The following is a 17,071-nucleotide window of genomic DNA, read 5'->3' on the forward strand; positions in this document are numbered from 1 at the left end:
AAAACACCTTCCTGTTTCGTGGTGTGAAGTTGAAGAGGGCGCCGCATGAATTACTGTCACAAAACACTGTCAAGCCAGAGAGAGGACAACTTCTGGAAATGGGTGAGAAAGACTTTAATGTTCATTGAAGCCGGATATTGTTTTATGTATTTACTACATCAGGCTGAATATTGTGTAGTTTTTGATCTTGATAGATTTTAACACTTTAAATGACCTTGTTTATACTATATATGAAAAAATTTACCATGTATACTTTTGTAAATGTAAATTAATGTATGTTACATTAATTTGTATTTAGATTTAGAAAACCATAATGCCTCATGAATTTATTTTTAACTTCAAGTGCTCAAATTAATATCACAATATCTCACAGATCAATATATGGTAAAAAACCACCATGGCTAATGCATTTGTTGATATGCAAACCACTAAAAAGTAACTGCTCACGTTGGAAAGCGCTTGAGAAATAATACAGTATATCCAAAAATATTTCTTCAACACACGAAATGGAGAAGTTAGAGGCTATACTGAAAGCAGAATTAAAGGTTCAAGCCACAGCACAGGAAATAAGTGATCTCAAAAGAGAAGCATATTGGTTTTGCACAAGTCATATCACTGTGGGTGGAGGGGCTATACGAGGTTTGTGAAGAATCACATTTCATTCTCGGAATCACGATTCATTCCCAGGGCTTGTGATTTTTAATATTTTGAGAGTTTTATTTTCCTTGTGTGGAAGCATGAGACATGAGAGTAAAATGTACCGTATTTCTTAATATCTCATATTCCACTACCGATATTGTGTTTTTTTAACAGTCATCTGTCATAAATACAAGGAATAATTATGCTTTACGTTCAGTACATTGCAGTTTGTTGCTTGAGGTTATCTCACCATTGCCAAATATTGTAGTTTATGTGTTATGCTATGTGTTACAATATCATACAGTGCAGCATACAAGCGGTTGTGTTCATGAGCAGGAAGTGGTTTTGCAACCTGTGGTTTTATATCAGACTCAGTTTACAATGTGTTCTACAAATATCTTCTTTTTTTTTTGGTGCTGATCGATAATCTGACCATTACGCAAATTACAACGACATTCCCAGCAGTGATGATGTAACACTTTTTATGACTCTGTTTTGCATGTAATGTTTCGGAAACATTGGACGTTCACCAATATTTCTCGTAATGAAGAAGTGCTTGCTTCCTTGACTGCAGTTCTTTGAATTCAAACTCACTCGGAGTAAAATGCTAAATGTCTTATCCGTGCTGTGTGTGTCTCATGAAGCTCCAGAGGACCAGAGTGAGACGTCACAACAAACGGCAGCCGGTGACGAAGACAAGGGGACAGAGAAGCAGCAGGTACTAACCTCACTGCTGATGAAATGTCAGTTGGCCTCCTGGCATCAGTTACAGTTAATCAGTGACTACAGACATGACTACTCAGAGTGAGCTGTGTTTTCATTTCCCCTTTTTAGTGAATTTGAGATAGTGGCGACATTTTTCAAGTGCCGATTGTGTGCGTACAGTCGTTTCATGTTGGTGGATGATTGTGAAATGAGTAACAAGGAATAAGTGATTCTGCTTTGTATCCTGAGAGGATCACGAAACGCACGCACATCTCACTCTGATGAGACACACCGCAATATTTTCATTGCACATACAGAAACTGCAGGAGGTCCTCACAAGCCACTGATTCTGGTAACTGAAATGAGAGGCACAATATGAGAAACACAAATTAGCTCATCAAATTTCCAAGGCTGATGTTAGTTGAAAGCCTGGTGGTTTCTGTGGTGACCTCCGGCCTGCCGATAGCATCAATCCAGCACGCCACTGACAATCATAGCGAGAGTCACACATCATTGACATCAACATCACCCACTCGGTTTTCCAAAAAAAAAAATTTCATCTAGTGGAAATCAACTGCGTGTTTCACAATGATATTCGCACTCTGAGATCTGCAGCGAAGGGGCTACAGTGTGTGGCTTCGAGTGCAGACGTTTCCTGTTGGCAACCATTGATGCAGGAACCTGAAACTTTTGTGAATCAGATCTGAAAACAGTGACTGAAAGTTACTGAATACCAGTGAATTTTGTGAAAGATCCCAAGCAAAATTTTTGCAATTTTAACATATGCACCACCTGATTTTAGATGCAGGTGGAAATAGTCAAAATCAGCCAATCACAGTTCTGGAAATACAGACAATTAAAAGTGATTTTCAGACATTTTGAAGATAATATGTGCAATGGGAAGAGCTGGTGATAGAGAAGTGGAAAGTCAGAGCTGTTGGCTGGGAACAGCAGTGTCGGGCCGCTGAACTGTGACTCAGTCGGGGCTATCTTGGTTAGAGGCCTGCACCTTCACTATTACTCACTCTAGAGGCCTACTTCTCGGAACCAGGAACCGCATAGAGGAACTTTATTCAATATGAAACCACGTCGAGCTGTGTTGTTGTAAAATGACTGCTACAGAAATAAAGCAACTTCTCCGTGTGTGTTGCTGATTCAAAGTAAAATATCGACACAGTCCATTGTGGTCTCTTTTGACATCCAATCTACCGAAATTGATCGTCAGTTTTGACACAGGCGGGCGATGTGAGATTTCACATTTAGATATGTGGCGTGAAATGACAGAAGTGAGTATATCAGCATTTGTGCTGGTGGGAATAATATTGTTACTTATCTCTACAACATACCGTATATTGCCAACACCAAAAAACAAGGTTACGTTTTTAAAGAGATAACTTTTTAAAAGCACAATCCCAAAATCAAACATTTAAAACAACAACAATATCGTCCGGGTGAAAATACAGACACTTCATTGTCTTCATCAACAGTTTCTCTTCTTGAGTCTTCATCGTTTTCTACTTCTTGAAACCTTTCTAACTGATGATTTTGATTCTGCATGGCTTCACTGTTTCATTTCTCCTTTCTCGCAAACCACAAATAGTGACATTGTCAATTTCTTCTACTGGAGTTCTGGGTAGTTGTTGTAACACTTGTTACCTCTAATTTCTTGGTATCTTAAAATCCTCTGTGACACATACTTCTGCAGAAATACAGCAAACACGCAACCAGTTATTTCTCGGATATTACATAGCAGTATCTTTATTCAAAATCGGCCTCTTCATCAGTCACCACGGATATATATTGTTTAAAACACTTTCTTTTGGCTTATGTTTGTTTTTTCAAAGTGACATTTGTGATACCAGTGACTGACAACTCTAGACCAAAAACCCCACAAGTCTGCTGCTTTCTCTCCAGACAGGATGTGTAGCGGTTATCTATTGAAAGTAGCGGTAAAACCCTACTCTCTGATTTTGATGTTTCATTTCAACATTTTGCATCCCCATGAGATGACTCTCTTCTTTCCCATCTATGATAACACCCTCAACTGTAAAACAGGTTTCTATATATCAGCGCAGTGGGCTGTGTCACATTTACAGGAGCTGCTTGATTTTTCATGCAAAACATTTTTTTTTCTCTAATGCATCTGTTTTTTCCACTCTAGGCTTCCCCTTCTGTTATTGAGATCCTCTATGACTCTACGACTGAATGTGAGGAGGAAACGAGGCCCAATCTAGTGCAGATGGAGGAGAAGGCGTTTATATCAAGTCTGCATTCTTTTATGAAGGACAGAGGAACGCCCATAGAGAGGATCCCACATCTGGGCTTCAAACAGAGTGAGTTGACGTTCATTAGGGTTGAATGAACACATTATTCATACTGTATTTGAATGATACTAATTTGGTTCTCATTTTTATGTTTTTTTTCTCAGTTAATCTTTGGAGGATCTACAAAGCTGTTGAGAAACTTGGGAGCTATGATTCAGTAAGTGTGAGTTCTGTATTCAACTGGTTCACAGGTTTCTAAGTGGAAAATTAGCTATAGGTCAGGTGTTGTAACAAGGGTGGTTTCTATCACACACTAGAGGACATATAGTGCTCATTGCTCTCTGATGTTGACGCAAGTAGGACAAGATCTGAGAGTACAACTCATGTTGAAATGGCACTAGAGCGGGGCTGGGGCTCCAGAGTTGACCATCACCACCACCACCATCATCACCGCTGCCACTGTGACGCAGGGATTGTAAACACAATATAGACCGCCTACACTAAAAATGAAAGTGTGTGTGAGAAAGCAAGCAGACAAAAGACAGCCACCTCCCTTCCCCAAAAACTGTTTTAAAACTAGACTTGAAAGCAGGTACACCACCAGGGTAAAAGCACCTGATGCAACTAGGAAGGCACACTATTGCAGAGCAAATTAACTTAAATTTAAATTAGGTTTTTATTCATTATTTTTTTTATCCTAAGCACTTTACAATTTTGCCTCTAAGGCCCAAAGAGAGAGGAGCACTTGGGCCACAACATCAATTAAAGCTGCGGTTGGTAACTTTGAGCAAATATGATAACACTATCACTGTCACAATATCTTGACAGTAGTGCATGAGACAGATAATCTGTTTTTAAAAAAATGTGTAAAATGAGGAAGTATGTGACCCGGCTGCCTTGTTGAAAACAGTCGAGCCAAAACCAAGCACCGCCCACCGGCCGCAGCAAACGCTTCTCATTTTACAGCTAGACCGTGCACTAAAATATGTTTCTGAAAACATTTGAAATGAGAAATAAGCAGTGATTGACAGGTGCGTTAGAGAATCCTCGGCTCTGATTGGTTGGTTTTCTTCGGGCACGTTGGAGTCTTGCAAATGTCATTATGAGCACAGGAGGACACAGAGGAACAAGATGATGATTATCTGTCTCATGCACTACTGTCAGGATATAGTGACCGTTTTATAAAAATAATTTTTTAGCATATTTGCTCAAAGTTACAGCCTGCAACTTTAAAGACATTAAATAAAACAAAATACGAGTAATAAATAGCAATAAGTTGACCTGTTTAAGCTTCAAACAATATCTGATCACTTCAGTTTCTTCCACATGGAACGTGCAAATATATAAATATTATCCATATACAGTATATATAGACCTATATACAACAGCACAAAAAGGATACTAATATAAATGATAATATGCGCCCCCTGGTGGCAGTCACATACTAAGTAGCCCTTTAGTTTGTAGGGTACCTGGCGTGATGAGCCGCCAGTCACTTCTCACGCATTCAAATGAAAAATTATTGCAACTATAACAGATGTGTAATATGCATTTTTTTTTCACACTGTGTGTTACAAACAGGTGACCGGACGGCGTCTTTGGAAGAAAGTGTATGATGAGCTGGGAGGAAGTCCAGGCAGCACCAGCGCTGCTACTTGCACTCGCAGACACTATGAGAAGTGAGGATGATTCTGTTTCCAACTTACCTGTCAATTCAATCACTATATCAGCAACAGATTTCTAATCAGGTGTGTTTCTTTAGGCTGGTGCTGCCCTTTGAAAGGCACATAAAAGGAGAGGAGGACAGACCTCTGCCTCCGAGCAAACCGCGGAAGCCATATAAGAGGAATTTGGATGGCAAGGTCGCCAAGGCCGAGAGGAAGAAGAAAAGGACTCAGTCGGATAGAGAGATGGATTCAGAGATGGAGGTGACATACTTTATTTGTAAAATGTCTCAAAAAAGACATAAATCTGCATGCATAAAGTGTCCTAAAACATCCCCTGTATCATTTCATAGATACTCTCCCCGAGAAGTCCAGAGGCTGCCTGCCAGAGTGAAGCGGTGATGCATCCTCACCCAGCTCTCTGGGCCGCCACCTCTGACAGACGCCACTCAGACTGCTCTCAGCCAAACAGAGCCACCGCCGCTGGTGGTCTTTGCACTTCTGTCTACGCCCACCTTGTCCAGGTCCCCACACTCACCCCCTGGACCGCTCATATCCCGTCAGCTGCCGGAGAGGTCATCTCCCCTCTGGAGAAAAAGAAGCGAATGGCTCAGGCGAGCCTTAACATGCCCCTGAGTCCTCAGAGCGAGGATAAAGAAAGGCCTTCTGTCATCCACTGCTCCCAGTCTCCGGCCCGGGCTTCGTCCAGTCGGAACTGCACGTCCTCTGACAGCTCCCCGCTGCCTTTATCCCCGTCCTCTTCACGCAGCCCTTCACCTTACTCTGTCTCATCAGAGGACGGTCCAGAAAGGAGTGAAGATAAACCCGCATCAGGCTCTGAACTACCCCAAAAGTGTTCCAGCTCTGTGAAAAATACATCCGGCTGTAGCGAGGAAAGCAAGTCTCCGAGCTGCAGTCAGACGTCCAAAGACCCTGCAGGACAGAATAAAGACTCCCAATCCACAGACTCCATCAAAATCCAGATTAAAGACTCTGACTGGAAGCCAATCCACAAAGAGATTGGCAAATATTCGACCCATCCTTTCTACTCACCCCACCCTTTCACAATGAGATCTGACTGGGCTCCAACATCTACCTCAAGTTTTACCAAAGTTATCCCAAAATCTGTACAGCTGTTGCGGCCCGCTCCCATTCGGCCAGGTTATAGTAATAGTAAAATCCAGCAGGGCAGATCAATGCAGCAGGACTCTGTGACTTGTGCGAAGAAGCTGAACAACACGGCTCCGTGGCTTTATCAGGCAGAGAAGAGGGAGAAATCCAGGACAATGCTGCAAAAAGTTCCCTCCACTCAGCAGAGTCTGGCTCACCATTCCACCGCCAGCCTGCCGGGGTCGTGCGTCCTGTCGAGCTACGACAAATCAGGGAGAGACTCTCGGCACCAGCCTCTACTGCACCCTGCTTTTCTCCAACACAGAATGAGACTACCTCAATCTCAGCTAATGTACCGACATGTCCCGATGAGTCCAGCTCACCCTGCTCTCATTGGCTCTGCTGTTTACCCATATAGCTACTCCATTCCTCTGTTACATCCACACACTGCATACACCCATCCTGGCATGCATCCCATTTACCCGCACAAGCTGTGATTCTTTTTTATTTCAACACCAGACAGAAAATCATCACAATTCATCTTTACATTGGACAAGGCAGCCATTGAGCTTGTTTGCCTTCTTTTCTATCGCTCAGTGTAATTTTGGTGAAGCCTTACGTTTGTTTTAAACATGGCGGAAGTATGCAACACACAGATATTTAGGTTCTGTGGCCTCACACGCAGCCGCCCACCTGTGGGAGACTAATAATGAACAATGTGACTGTGTTGACCTGCTGTGGCCAAAAGCAAACTACACTGGAAGGAAATGAAGTCACAGCAGTGATGGCTAGAGATACAGTATTTATAGGATCACTGTGAAACCGGTTCTATCGCGCATCAAACAGGTGCATTATTATTGAACTCAAAGCAGAACAATAAATGTAAAATGTACTTATTAAATGTATGTATTTTCTTATAGCGGTAGTTTGATAAAATACAAAACCATAAGCCACAGTGCTACAACTTCTTGTAAATTTCACTCAATTACATGTACAGGAAAAAAGTTTTTGTGATTATGACAGATTGTCAATAGATTGCTTAAACATATCCAGTAAAATCAAATTCTGTCTGAACCACAGTTGTTGCACATTTGTTCTTCACTTGCGCAATTTCAATGCTTTGTTTTGAAAGCGAAGAACCTCCTTACTGTACTGTACTGTGAAGTCTGTTGAACATAATGATGCCATATAAATACTGCATGTTCCATGTATCAGTGTTAAATATTTTTCTAAGATATTATAAGCAGATCTCATTATCATTCAAATGTATTTAAACAGAAAATAAGCAAGAAATCATAAATAAATGGCACAAAAACAACATAAAAACTGTGAAAAACCTTTGATCCTTTGTTTTTATTTCACCTTAGCCACAATGATTTAGATAACAGATGTTTTCTTGATTATTAAATCTGTTTGTCTACCAATTTAATTTTTGTTATTATTTATTTATTAGTTGATTTCGAATTTGTCACCTGTTTTTTATAAGTGAGTGACATCATCAGGATGATTTTAATGATTTTTATATGTTTTTTCATCGGGGACAAATGGGCTCTCATGTATATGAGTAGGTCATCAGCAAATAAGAGAATAAAATACATTAATGAGTCACAATATGAAGACAAAATAGACAGGACTAGTATTTTCATGTTTGTTACTATGTCCCGCTCTTCGAGCACAATAAAACTGACCCTTCTCTGAATTAAGTGATTGATTGCCCAAAAATCTGAGCTATCCTAAAAGCTGCATTGGCTCTGACTTCAGATTTCACTTAATGGTGTTTTTGAGCGCAAACTTTTCTTCTGAACATAACTGTGCCAGCCGTTCTCTTATCGTCTGTTTATCTGATCTGCAGCTCTCCAGGTTGCGGTGCGACCTGGCATAAACCCTGCAGGTCTGATGTAGCACAGATAAGAGGAAGCTACTGTTAGAAATGATGTGCAATACTGAACGGCATTACAGCGGATGCAAGATCATTACTGGTGAAAATAACGATGAATTGTGAGGCAAGAGCAATGAGGAGGAAAGAGAAAGAGGAAATCAGACAAATGAGGTTGTGCTGCAGGCAACAATGTGGTCAAAAACAAGACAGCTGGAACAAACCAAGCAGATGATGCATTGTTAAATTCACACTAACTGATAGAGATGCACATGGGTGAAAGAGAGAGAGACATGGCATGTTGACTTTGGGAAGCTCTGTATGAAATTCATTGGCTTCTTTTTTTTTTAAGTAGTTGAGCTTATAGACAAACTCATTAAGTACACTAGAGAAAACAATTTCAATATTCAAAATTGAAATAAAATTAAGAAAAATAATAATAATAATAATAATAATAATAATAATAATAATAATAATAATAATAATAATAAAAAGAAAAAATAGAATTAAAAAAAAAACATTCAACGGCTTCCATGTTTTGACTGTGAAGAAATCTCCGATTTTTTTCTTTGCGTGTGTGTGTGTGTAAATAACCACATTGTTACTTGCTGTGTTCATCTGCTATTAGCTATACATATTTTTTAAATAATATTTTAGGGCACTTTTCCATGAAATATAAATTACTTTAGTTTTCATTCCAATTAAAAATGCTGTAAAAAATGCAATTTAATGTGCCATCATACTCATTGCACGTACAAAATGATACACATAGCTCATATTACACACAATACAGAGTACAATATACAGTATATGCTCCTTGTATTCATAAAGAGAGTCTACAGTTCCCCGAGCTCAGACTCTCAGGAAGCACCGCTCTAGACAGTGTTGAAATCTCCTACAGTAAGAAAAGCAGAAGCTGACACCAACAATGACATAAATTCTAACTTTAATGTCTATAAACTTAAGCATTTGATTGTATTGCCCGTTCATCTGCGGTTCACACTACACACACTTTTAAATATATAATTTATATGACACCTTCTCACACAAAAAGTACCTCAATCATATATCTAATACTGTATATGCCTGTATATGTTCTTAATGTATATGTTCTTAATATACCTTGTACAAAGTATTTCTTACATATGCAAATTCATACTTCCTGATATGTATATGTTCTTAATATGTCTTTTTACATTTTTTTTCTTTTAACTTATACTTTTATATTCTTTTATTCATTTTTATCTTATGAACTTTGTGCTCTTTTATCTTGCTTTTATATATGTAAAGCACTTTGAATTGCCTTTGTGTATGAAATGTGCTATATTAATAAACTTGCCTTGCCTTGTACAAAGTATTTCCTTTTATAATTGTAATATAACTTATTATTTTTAATGGAGCTTCCAAGCAAAAAGTATTTCACACGATTGTACTTGTATAACCGGCGTGACAATAAACATCTTGAATCTTGAACACAGCGTATTATGAAACATGCCTTACTTGCCTTACAGACCTTACATAGGGTAAAGAAAACCACGATTCAAATCTCGCGAGAAGAGGAGTAGTGGCGCGAATAAACAAGGAGTTTCTCTAGTGGTAAACACACGCTGCTGTGTAACTCTCGTTAGTAAACTTCTCTAATTTATTCCATTTAAACAGCTTCAACGTACATTTCTTTTAGATTAAAAGTTCAACATAGAGTTAGTGAGTCTGTTGAAGTCAGTATTTTGATCTGTTTCGCTTCGTAAAGGAGAATTATGTCTGATGAAGGCGGCGACGTCAACCAGGAGGACAGTCAAGAGGATGTGATGACTCCGGCGGAGCTCATAGACAAGCTGGAAGAAGTGAGCTTAAACACAGTTTATCCTGAACTAGAACTAATAGTCTCTTCTTGACAACATGTACTCTTCCTCTTCGTTAGACTGTGCTCCTCACCGCTGTGTGTGTGTGTGTCTCTCTCTCAGGCCTGGCTGAATGAGAAGTTCTCCCCGGAGCTGATGGAGAACAAGTCGGAGGTGGTGGAGTGTGTGATGGAGCAGCTGAGTCACATGGTAAACTACACTAAAGGGGAATACCTCTGTGGGTTGTGTGTCTGTCTGTGTCTTCTTCTCCGTCTTCTAACTAACTGTTTGTTCAGAAACTCTCATGATTCTACCTACATCTCTAAATGTCACCAAAAAGCACATACTGCAACGATTATGCATGCATTGGTGGAAGAAGTATTCATGCTCAAATACAAGTAGTAATACCACATTGTAAAAAAAAAAAGTTTCCAGCATCACAGTTCCATAGTGCAAAACATGTTAGTAAAAAGGCAGTAAAAAAGTTAGTTGTGCAAAGTACAAAAAAATATACCAGATATAAAAAAATACAAGTGGAGAAAACTGTTAAAAGTGAATATAGAGCAGCTGTGATACACGACTATTAAAAAAGTGAATAAAGTGCAAAAGAGACTGTTAAAAATGAGTATAGTGCAGGGTAACTCCCGTAGCTTAGTCGGAGACGATAACGTTTCTCGCTGCGGAGCTCCGTCACTTCACAAGACACGGGAAACCTCTGTTGGTCTGGAGGAGCTGCAGCATTTATTTCTGCACAAACGTCCACTTTAACTAGATATTCTCAGAGGTAAACTAACTCTTCTGCAGTGTGTAGCGTGCGCGCATGCACGTGAGAGTGGAGCGAGCTGTGAGTGAAGGCAGGCAGGCAGAGGAGCAGAGACTCCGGCCCTGCAGACCAAAGCTACGGTCTCCCCCGCATCCTCCGACCGCGGCCAACACTGTTTTGCAAGACGGGCTTCATTAGATATAACTTGGTGGTTTTGGTGCTTCCGTGACACCGACCCGGATTGATTTATATGTGTAAGAAGTTACAAACAGTCCCTTTTAAAGGGCAACACCACCTAAATTCAATTGCAGAAATGAATTGCCGTTATGTCAGCGTCCTGACCTTTTCCTCCAACAGGAAGCCAACTTGCAGCGGGTTAAGAAAGGTGACGCGAAGGCCAGCATCCACCGCATGGAGATAGACAGGATTCGCTTTGTGCTCAGCAGCTACCTGCGTGCTCGTCTGCAGAAGGTCAGCGAGGTTAACAATACAACATTGTGCAAAATAGAGCTCTCATTTCACTCAGTGCCTGTTTGTTGACAAAAATTCCTGATCCTTGTGCCACGCGTGTCTAGATTGAAAAGTTTTTCCCGCACGTCCTGGAGAGAGAAAAGTCCCGTGGCGAGGGAGATCCGTCTCTGCTTTCACCCGAGGAGTTTGCCTTTGCCAAAGAGTGAGTATAGTAGAGTTGGGTCGGAGCTGTTTGTTTATACTGCTGTTTGTGTAACACTTGGGGGTAAAAACACATAAGGGTGGGCGATATGGCCAAAATCTTTTATCACTGTAGTTTTATGTCGGAAACGGTATATATCACGATATAGTAGTTGTTCAGTAAATTCAATTAAATGGTTTGAAGCTGGATGTGTGAATCACAAGATCACGCGAGAATTGCTATCACAATGGAAACAGTATTGCCAAATCTCTACCGGTGATCATACCACCCATATCGCCCAACCTTAAAACCACCTGTTCATCTGGCATACAGGTACTATGCCAACACAGAAACCTACCTGAAGGCCGTAGCATTGAAGCGCATGCCCCCCAACCTGCAGACAGTGGACATGCTCAAAGCAGGTAAAATCTATTTCATATTCTCTATATTTGCTCTGTTTATATGTGCTCAGTCTTGGGTTACTCATGCCTGAAATACTGCTATCAGTATGCGCTGGCAGGTGGTGGCTCTGACATTTCCACTGACCGTCACACTGAATCCCATGTGTTCTAATGTAATCCCAGTGCCCGAGCCCTGCCTGGACTCCTTTGTGTTTCTACGAGTGAAGGAGAGACAGGAAAACATCTTGGTTGAGCCTGAATCAGACGATCAGAGGTACGTTTTCATTTGTTGTCACTGTTTTCAAAACAAACCACTAGGTGGCAGTGTCACCTTTTCACATTCAGTACATTCAGTACATTTTTCTGCATAGATACTGAAACATCTGATGTTATCTCTACTCTGTCTCTTCCATCAGAGAGTATGTTGTAGATCTGGAAGTGGGCTCTCAGCATCTAATGCGCTATCGAACTATAGCACCACTTGTTTCAAGTGGAGATGTGCAGTTAATCTGAACGTCGAGGTAAGTAACAATGAGTTTGACTGTGTCCTCCCTCTCATTAACTCAACACTGCCCTCACACCCTCTAGTACTGACATCTGCCAGTTCATTTCTGCAGATCTTACGTAAGCAACTGCTTCAGAGTGACATCTGGATTTATTTTTAACTCTCACATTTTTTTATTTTTTTTTGCAATGTTCATTGTCTCTTGGCAACAGATTTTCTTTTAAGAACCAACATATGTTAACAATACTTGTCAGATCCCTGAACTACACTTAAAGCTGCAGTGGATAGAATTGTTTTGAGGTGAGAAATAGGCATTACAGTAACAGAATATTGATTCATATTTAATCAGCGATGCCTAGTTTGACCGTTTGATCAGAGTTCACGAGTGATTGACAGCTGCCTCTGTTGAATGAACAGCCAATAGGAACACTCTCTCTCTTAAATTACCTGTGATTGGCCAAAGATGTATTAGATAGATTTTTTAAAGCCTGAAAACAGCCATGAGGAGGTGCAGAAGTCTAGTTTTCTATCAGAACACTTGAATAACAATATGCTGAAAGGTTGTTGTGGAATTTTTTGCCCAATGATGCCAAAAATATTCTGCCTACTGCAGGTTTAACAGTTACATACAATGAACACAGTCATTTTTGTTGTTACAGGTCTGTCTGTTGGCGTGGATGTTTTTGGCTCCAGGAGGTCAGAAAATGAGCAGTGGCCTATTTTTGTAACATGGCACTAATGAGGAAGAGGCACATTAACCTGCATCTGGAGGTTACATCTGGAAATGTATTTGTCTCACTGTTGTGTGGATTAAAGACCAACTTGAAGGGACGCAAACACAGACATTTGTAGCGCCATGTCTTCAAGACACCCTGTTTGCCGAAGCAGCGTTTGCAGCGCTGTGATGTTATTTTCAGATGTTTTTAAATCATGTCACAACTAATCTGCTAATTCATCCTGATACTTTATACAGATGACTCACTTTATTGGACTTTTTTCCTCTGCTGCGCCGTAACAAGATGCACCCGAAGGTGAAATTTCATCAGTTCGCTTGGCAATGAAGTGCGCATCAGCCCACGGTGCGCGTGGTAATGTGTGTTTGGAAGAACGTTGTTTCCTTTGATCGCCATTTATTTTAATGGCATTCACACATAAATGAATATGCTTTACTGTCATTATACATAATAGAAAACCTGTTAATGTTCAGATAACTTCTGGGCATCTCTTCACCTTGGCTTCACAAGTTTAAAGTTTCTTTTGAGTGCATGTGTTTTTTTAGTTTTGCCCTAAAAGGATGTGTGGAACGTTGTCTTCTCTGAGACAGAATTGCTGTAATAGCATTGTTATGTAAGACTCACAAAGGGAGCAATCAGTGCTTATTGTTTTGCTCTCACACAGTTTTTGTAGCTAATAAGGGACCGAGGGGGAGCGGGGCTTTGCAAAACTGAACCAGGTGTCAACTGACTGTCGTCTTTTGAATCGCACTGCTGATGTAGCTAATGTGGAATCCTATAACGCAGTGTTATTGGGAGATTAGGAATAACACACAGGGAGGGTCTTAATGATCTAACCAGGCAAAAATCAAGTTTGATTAGACGCCAGATATCATACAGAGAAGTAGTTAGTGTACATAAATGCTATTATTCATAGTAAAATGTTGGAAAATGAAAGCAGGGTTCTTTTGGACCTTGAAAATGTGGATTTGAGAAAAATAAAAACTTGTAAATGATTGGTTTTGAAAGCATTTGATTTTATTATTTCTTAAACGCAGCACCCAACATCATTGTTTTAGCTCAGTCATCTTTCTGGACATAAATCTTGACCAATATAACCCTTGTAACCAGTCATCAAAATATCCTCATGTGTGGTAAATATGTTTTTATGTAACTCAATATGTACGGCACGCTGAGTCGTTTTGTAATCCGGCCCTGCACATGCTGGCGCGCCGTGGGACAGCGATTCCTTCAGTACAGGAGCCAACTAGCAGAGGACTGGGTGTCCACTGACCGGTCTGGGAATAGAGCCCGAGATGACTGGAATAGTTTCCATTATGCAGAGTAGGGTAGAGTTACATATAGTAGACCTATGTGAACTAAATCACCACGTCAGAAATGGACAACACCGTCATGAGGTGACAATAAGGACAGAATTTTACAATAACATGTTTTTGTCTTGACCGTCAAATATGGAATTAGAGTAGAAGTAGCACCGAAGTGGCTGTAAATGATCTGAAATCTGCACTATAGGCTGATCTAAAACAACATTACACACAGCCACAACACGTCTGATTGGTCAGGCGAGTAGAGAGGGTGGAGTATACAACATGACAACTGAGGTAGTATAAATAGGATCCTGTGCAAGATTCAAAGGGATGACTGAGACTACAGACGACCACTCTAGCTGCTCATGGGAGTTTGTAAGTAAGGTTTAAGATATATTTGTGAGATTATAATTGCAGAACAAAGAGATTTTTTTTATGTATTACATCAATCCTTTTGAAATCTTTATCAATATACAGTCTGCTGTAATACTGACATGATTTATTTGTATTTTCTAGAACACCAACTAAACATTGAGGGTAATACTCCCATCACTCAACACCAGACTACCAGTATGGAGATATCCAGTACCACGTAAGCAAACTTAGTGTGGGGATTGTGCTGCGGGGTGCATGATCTTGCATCACTTCTTCAATTATTGTCAAAAAATTAGGGTGAATTATAATTAGTATCCCATTTTTTTTGTCACCTTAAAGGAACAGTGCGTAGCATTTAGGGGGATCTATTGGAAGAAATGGAATACAAAATTAATAATTATGTTTTCTTTATTTTATAATCACCCGAAAATAAGAATCGTGTTTTCATTACTTTAGAATGAGCCGTTTATATATCTACGTACGGATCAGTTCCTCTTCACAGAGCCAGTCGCCATGTTTCTACAGTGGCCCAGAATGGACAAACCAAACACTGACTCTAGATTGGGCAATTCGCGTTTTCGCGTCGACCACCGTAGTTCTCCTACACACTTGTCACGGGAGAGGTTTCAGTTGGTTGCAAACTCACTGCTAGATGTCGCCAAATCCTACACACTGCACCTTTCAATCTTGTGATACATATTATAACAGTATATACAAAAGTTTAACCACGCAGATGTCTTTATTGAAATCACTCTTTATCTGTTGCTAGTTTCCTGCCAGTGTTCGGCTTCGGGTCAATGGCCCAGTCAGCTGGACTTGCAGAGATTGCCGTCAGGCTGTGCTTGAACCAACGAAAACAACTGTGTCCTTATGTTTGGGTTCCCATCCTGAAGCCCCAGCGCCCCTGCATCCGTCCTCCAGCTTCAGACCAGCTATCCTCTGACATTCTGAGCCAAGCCTACCTGACCCACCCTCTCCCATATTTCATGGATGACGACTTAGACGATGATGATGATGTTTTGCCCCCAATCAAGAACAAACACGTGATTTTCGCTGACTCGCGTGGGTTATCCCTAACAGCCGTACGAGTGTTTTCTGACCAAGAGGAGCAGTCTGACCTTGACCTGCTGCCTTCGCTGCAGGGTTTGGGGAGCATGACGGAGGCTGGCTACAGCTGCACCGTCAGCACCTGCTGCCCAGGAACGCGGCTCAAACTGGGCTTCCCGCAGCCTTCTGCAGATTTCCAGGCCTTTCGTGCCAAGCTGGCGGAGAGCATGGTTATCCTGGAGAACTGCAGTGTCACCGAACAGGCCCTCCAAGGAAACGTGCGAGTCAGGAACATCAGTTTCCAGAAGGACGTGCGTATACGCATCACCTTTGACTCGTGGCAGAGCTACAGAGACGTGCCCTGCGCGTACCTGCAGAAACGCTTCGGAGGGCCTCAGACGGACATCTTTGAATTTGACGTAGCCGTTCCTAAAGTGCTAGATGCCAAAAGGAAGATAGAATTCTGTTTAAGTTATTTACCAGGAGGGCAGAGCGAGCCCTTTTGGGACAATAACAACGGGCAGAATTACAGCATCTCCGTTTGTGTGAGCTCACATCTCTGTCGCGGGCAGTATCTAAGTGAAAGGGCATGAGCCTAGAAATGATCCTGATTTTTGTCAGACATAAAACATCGGCCCTGGGTAAAGATGAGGTGGATATTATTTTTATTACATTACAATTTGTATTCCTAAATGTTTAGACATCTTAAGTAAGTGCTTTGTATAAAAAAAGTCTTTAAAGCAGGCTGTTGCATTCAAATTTCTTTTCCAGTTTTCTTTCACATTCACTTTCAATGGATGAGCCTTTCTTTTCAGCTCTCGTCATGTCCTACATTCTGGCCGCTCACCAGTGCATGCATTACTGGTGCACATTACTGTGCACCAGGGATGGGATCCCTTTTCACCTTAGGCATTTCTGGGATTCCCATTTAGGTCAGAGATTACTGGGCAGGAGCAGACAGACCCCCATAGCAGGAGAGACACTGAGGCTAATCTTAGCTCGGCCCTGTTTACAGAGCAGAGGCTCGCTGTCAGAGATTGATTGCAGGGAACTTTGTGATACAATCTTCTCCATTACTTTCCTCCTAAACCCCCAACACACTGTAAAGCCCTGCTTTCATTGTCACATGGCACTATATTTTTTTGCAGCAAAAGTCTGTCTTGCAGCATTTAGACACTGAGTTACAAT

The 17,071-nt window shown here is 40.9% G+C and overlaps 3 protein-coding genes across 5 annotated transcripts; all 3 read left to right on the forward strand.

Moving 5' to 3' along the window:
• Positions 1–13: 13 nt before the first annotated feature.
• On the forward strand, positions 14–7,806 carry arid5a (AT-rich interactive domain 5A). The gene is made up of 7 exons (XM_074638362.1): positions 14–102; positions 1,284–1,357; positions 3,506–3,677; positions 3,773–3,825; positions 5,190–5,287; positions 5,371–5,536; positions 5,626–7,806. Exons 1-7 carry the CDS (start codon positions 99–101, stop codon positions 6,877–6,879), a joined length of 1,821 nt encoding a protein of 606 aa, XP_074494463.1. The 5' UTR covers positions 14–98; the 3' UTR covers positions 6,880–7,806.
• A 2,001-nt stretch (positions 7,807–9,807) lies between these two features.
• Positions 9,808–14,162, forward strand: gins4 (GINS complex subunit 4 (Sld5 homolog)). The gene is made up of 8 exons (XM_074638383.1): positions 9,808–10,102; positions 10,223–10,309; positions 11,220–11,333; positions 11,438–11,535; positions 11,848–11,936; positions 12,099–12,189; positions 12,332–12,436; positions 13,080–14,162. The coding sequence occupies exons 1-7, from the start codon at positions 10,016–10,018 to the stop codon at positions 12,426–12,428; spliced, it is 663 nt and encodes a 220-aa protein (XP_074494484.1). The 5' UTR covers positions 9,808–10,015; the 3' UTR covers positions 12,429–12,436; positions 13,080–14,162.
• Positions 14,163–14,303: 141 nt separating this feature from the next.
• Positions 14,304–16,627, forward strand: ppp1r3c2b (protein phosphatase 1 regulatory subunit 3C2, duplicate b). Of its 3 annotated transcripts, XM_074638379.1 has the most exons (3): positions 14,304–14,836; positions 14,978–15,053; positions 15,606–16,627. In XM_074638379.1, exons 2-3 carry the CDS (start codon positions 15,034–15,036, stop codon positions 16,474–16,476), a joined length of 891 nt encoding a protein of 296 aa, XP_074494480.1. In that variant the 5' UTR covers positions 14,304–14,836; positions 14,978–15,033; the 3' UTR covers positions 16,477–16,627. The 3 variants fall into 3 exon arrangements, with proteins under 3 accessions (XP_074494480.1, XP_074494483.1, XP_074494479.1); XM_074638382.1 differs by having other exon boundaries at positions 14,304–15,274; positions 15,570–16,627; XM_074638378.1 differs by having other exon boundaries at positions 14,304–15,053.
• Positions 16,628–17,071: the final 444 nt, after the last annotated feature.

This window comes from Sebastes fasciatus, chromosome 6 (assembly GCF_043250625.1).
Source record: "Sebastes fasciatus isolate fSebFas1 chromosome 6, fSebFas1.pri, whole genome shotgun sequence".
NCBI lineage: Eukaryota > Metazoa > Chordata > Actinopteri > Perciformes > Sebastidae > Sebastes > Sebastes fasciatus.